At 38.1% G+C, this 4,846-nt stretch overlaps 1 protein-coding gene across 1 annotated transcript; it reads left to right on the top strand.

Moving 5' to 3' along the window:
- On the top strand, positions 419–1,759 carry LOC109726227 (probable aldo-keto reductase 2). The gene has a single exon (XM_020255723.1). The coding sequence runs from the start codon at positions 542–544 to the stop codon at positions 773–775; it is 234 nt and encodes a 77-aa protein (XP_020111312.1). The 5' UTR covers positions 419–541; the 3' UTR covers positions 776–1,759.

Genomic DNA, 4,846 nt, shown 5'->3' with positions numbered 1-4,846 from the left:
GAGTTAGTTTAACCGGGAATAATTGCGGGGGTATTTTGGAATAACGGTGGAACATATGAGGGGTATTTTTGAAAGAAAAAAAAATAGGGATAAGCCGGATATATTCAAACGCATGAAGGATATATTGGCAATTATTCCTAATTTTAACTTTGTCACTAATTTAAAAAAAAATAATAAAATTGATAATAAAAAGAAAAAAACGAAACGACAAAAGAGTAAATTAATACACTTTAAACTATAGGGTACTAAAGTGAAAAAGTGCGAAACCATATGGGATTTTTCCCGTTTGGCATTCCCAGTTTGAAGTCTTTAATTGCCGCGCAGTCAAGCGGTGTGACGCATGAGCTTCCGTCAGTCAGTTGGTGCGCATGCCATACGGCAACAACAATGCATGCAACAACACTGTATCGTAACTAGTACTATATAAAGAAGAGATCGAGATGCTACTTCCACTCGCCCACAACACTGCACTATAATTTTAAGAGAGAGAGAGAGATCTAGTTACAGAGAGGAGGAGTAGAAACTAAGAAGTAGAGCATATATGGCGGCGGCGGCGGTGCGGCGGATGCGGCTGGGGTCGCAGGGGCTGGAGGTGTCGGCGCAGGGGCTGGGTTGCATGGGCATGTCGGCGTTCTACGGGCCGCCCAAGCCGGAGGCCGACATGGTCGCCCTCATTCGCCACGCCGTCCGCTCCGGCGTCACCTTCCTCGACACCTCCGACGTCTACGGCCCCTTCACCAACGAGATCCTCCTCGGCAAGGTCCACATAAAATAATAACTCTTCTTCTTCTTCTTCTTTATCTTTATCTTTCCCCATATCTACTCCAGTTAGTTCCTTCTTGTTTGGGGTTCAAGAATGGTAGAGGAGGCGAGGCCCCTTTACTATAGACCATTTCAAATTATTATATTTTATTTTAGGGTATCTATCATATTTCAAAAAGTTTCGCATTTACTTTCTGTGACTTAATTCCTTTTTTACCAAAAAAATGCTTCTATGTTAAATAGGATGGTAAAATAAAATTTTAGTTTATCACTATAGAATAGTAAAATAAAAAATGCGCTAAACTACTGGAAGGTAAAATTGTGCAAACTCGTTGGCTTAAATGAGCTAGCATTCTGTCCTACGGCAGGAGGCCAAGTTGGCCGAATTACGTTCGATTTATTTGGGTTGAGTTATGTTCGAAATGGTGTAAGGCTGGATGGGCCGAGCCATAAACGAGACTCGTGGGCGCTGTATCTGTACGCTTTAAGTGAAGCTTTTGAGATTAATGGTTAGCGCCAACGATCCGACACAACTTTTGCACCGTAAGATGGTAAAGTGAAAGTGAGCTAAACCGAGTTCATGGGATGACAAAGTAAAAATTAGCTAAACCACGAGGCAATGTGAAGTTCACTGTTTGTTTTTTTGTTTTTTCTCTCTCTGTATAGTCTAGGTAGTTCTTGTTTGGAGTTCAAGAATGGTAAAAGCAAAATGCATGGAGGAGTGGCCCCTCAACTATAGGCCATTTCTGATTTTTTTTTTTTTATTTTGTTTTATTTCTGATATGAGTTATTTTAGTCAATTAACTTGGAGACTATATGGAATTTATTATTCCATCTAGTTTAATAAAGTGATTTTAATTTTTTTTTTTTTTTGAAGTAGATAAAATTGAAACAATTGACGGCTGGTAGCTAGCATAGCCATTAAATTTAACAAAACTTTTAACTTAGCTTACTTGAAAAAAAACTTAATTAAAAAGATGGGAAGTTATTAAGAAGCCAAAAAAAAAAAGAAAGTAAATTGAGGGGATCTATTTTAATGGAGATTTTTATTGAATATATTGATGATTTTATCAAATTTAATAGTTTTAGTTATATTTTTAGCAAGTAAATTTGAGATAATCTAACAAGATAATAATATAAATTAATCAGGTTAACTTAAAAAGTGTCAATCAAATTTTTGAGGGGGCCTATTTCAAAATAGCCTTTAGTTGTTGAGGGAGTCCCAGTACATTTTTACCTTCCTCAAGGAAANAATATGTGATTGCTTGGTGAATCTTGTGTTTAGACCAAGTTTTCATCATTGAGAATAAGAATAAGAGAAGTTTTGTTGCATTTCTTGCTTGGAAAAAGTTAGAATAAAACAGATTCATACTTGACTTCTGGTTGCGTTCATCAAACCGAAGTTTTTGCCCAGTTTTGGTTTCTTGTTTGCTGAGGCTATTCCAATTTTTTGTTATTTTTTTGGTAGTTGTTGAATTGTAGCAGAACTAGTGTAGTAACCCGCGTGTTGCGGCGGCTAGATACTACTAAAATCAATTTAAAATCTAGCTAATATATCAAAAGTTTGCTATTATTTTAAAAATAAAAAATAGTCCAAACATATTAGTTTGCAAAAGTATATTAATTTGCTGAAACGGATTAGTAACAAAATGTTTATAGAAAGATAATAAGTATGTAACCTATTGAGCCGAAAAGCGACATACTATTTGGGAGAGATTTAGATAAAAAATTTAATAAAAATTAACATTTTATAAATCAAATCAAAACAATCAAAGTGTTAAAACTTTTTTGTATAAGTTATATATTTATCCCTTCATTTTCTATATAAGCTATGATACCCTTTCAAAAAAATGAAGATTTTGTTAGATTATATATCAATCTAATTTTGTAAATATTCTTATATTAGTTAATAAAAATAGTCATGGAAGTAGAAAAAAAGTAAGCATATGAAAAATTATATAATAAATATTTAAGAAACAAAAAGATATACAAACTAACACAACCTAATACCGTAAATATAATATAGAATTTATTTTCGAAAAAAATATAAAGAACAAAGAATAGAAAAAGAAAAAATAATAAAACTTCAACACAACAAACACATCAATTTGAATACCATGCAACTAAAAAGAACTTGAAAAAACTGAATAAAGCTACCTAAGAAATTTCAACGCTACAATATAAAGAATATGTAAATTTTTTAAAAGAACTCCTGAATTTTGGAGGAAGTCTCGATTTGATGAAGATGGTAGCGTCAAGCTCGGCAAAGCAGCGTGCAAACTCATATTTCGTCCACAAAACGTACTTGATCTTGACATCAGAGCTCATGGAGGAGGAAGAGAAAGTAGAGAAGGAGAGAAGGAGGCTATTCGTGGGATTCTATGATTTATGGTTTTAGATTAGGGTTAAGATGGGGGGACCATTAATTAAATGTTATGTGTGGAGGAAAGGCAAAGGGTTGGGTTAAGGTGAGTGGACCTTCTTCGAGCCCTTCACGAGGGGCAGCCTCCGGAACTCCTCGCAGTCGTCGAGCACGAGGTTCATGTGCCGGTGGAAGGCCATGGACTTGCCCACTAGCTGTCGCCCGTCCTTGATCGTCACGCGCATGCGGTAGTTGATGAATTGCAGCATCTTCGACCCCTTCGACATCGACATGGTCGCCGCGCTTGCTACAATTTCCCTCCCTCTCCGGACACAGGGGGCTTAGGGTTAGGGTTGTGGCCTTGTGGGTTAGGGTTGTGAGAGACATAGAGATAGAGAAAGATGGAGGCGGTTGTGTGTGCGGTGCTTGTGCGAACCTAAGAGAGAGAGAGAAAGAGAGAGAGAAAGAGAGAGAGAGGTGGGCGTGTCATGTGTGTGTGCGACTGTGTGAAAATGATAGGAAAAATGCTAATTAGGGTTAGAACTTAGGAATAGAAAGAGTACTTATTTCATGGGCCTATGGGCCATGAGTGAAAATAAAAAATTCTAAATATAAATGGGCCTATGGGCCTCTTTTATAAATAAGCTAAAATATTTTAAAAAGTTGGGCTAAAAATTTAAAATTAATAATCTGTATTATATATGTCATGCCCCGGATTACTCGTTTCCCCGGGTTCGCTAACAGACTCACCGTATACATAGGTATTTTTTCTGTATACAAAGCGAAAAAGTAGAAGTACATGTAATCATACAATACTACAAACAGTAGTATAGAGCAGCTAGGAAAATAAATCATATATATAAACGGTGGTTCAATACATACATGTCATCCAAGGTATACAAATACTCGCTCTGGTGAGAAAGAACAACTGTATGTAAATACCCAAAAACTACAACTACCTGTAGCTGGTGCTCCTCTAGCTCTGCGACTTGACTAGAAGGGCTCTAACTCGCGACGCCCTTGCCACGATCAAGATCAGCAACAGCAGCAACCGAAGGCGACGTGTCACGGAATTAACGAATTTGCTCGCAAAAGCCCGTGCGGCGCTCGCCTTCCTACGCGAAGAGAGCAAGCCTGCCTCTCTGCTTGTCAAGGTAGGACCTCACTCGCCCTAGACTAAGTACAAAAAAGAGATAAGAAAAAAGCTCTTCTATTACTTTAAACTTGAGAATACAAAAGAGGATTCTGAAATGAGAGGGGGTGGAGGCCACACTATTTATAGGCCACTCGCCGCCCATAAAGCCAATGAAAAGGGGCCAAGTGGCACAATACTACTAGCCAAAAGGGGAGGCCAATAAGTACGCTACGGCCTCCCAAGAGTCATAATAAATATGCATAGAAACTCTAAGAGTCATACATTTATTATCCTAGAAACTCTAAGGGACTCTTGACCCTCCGGTATCCACACCATCAGTCTCGAGATCCGCGTAGAAGCTTCTAGAAGATTCCAAGCCAAAACCTCCGTCAGATGTCCGCTTTGGAGTTTGGGTGATTGCAAAGCGAAATCGCGGAGAAAATCTTTGTGCCGTGACAGACGGCTCTATAAAAACAGTGTTAACAACAGGGCGTGAGAACTGCTGTAAAAACAAGTAGTTCTCAGTGGGTACCACCCTCAAACTCATCGGTTCACCAACTAAGTCTACAGGGATAAGCAGGAATAGT

Source organism: Ananas comosus, linkage group 21 (assembly GCF_001540865.1).
Source record: "Ananas comosus cultivar F153 linkage group 21, ASM154086v1, whole genome shotgun sequence".
NCBI lineage: Eukaryota > Viridiplantae > Streptophyta > Magnoliopsida > Poales > Bromeliaceae > Ananas > Ananas comosus.
Note: the sequence above shows the minus strand (reverse complement) of the source record. Positions and strands in the feature narration are given on the sequence as shown.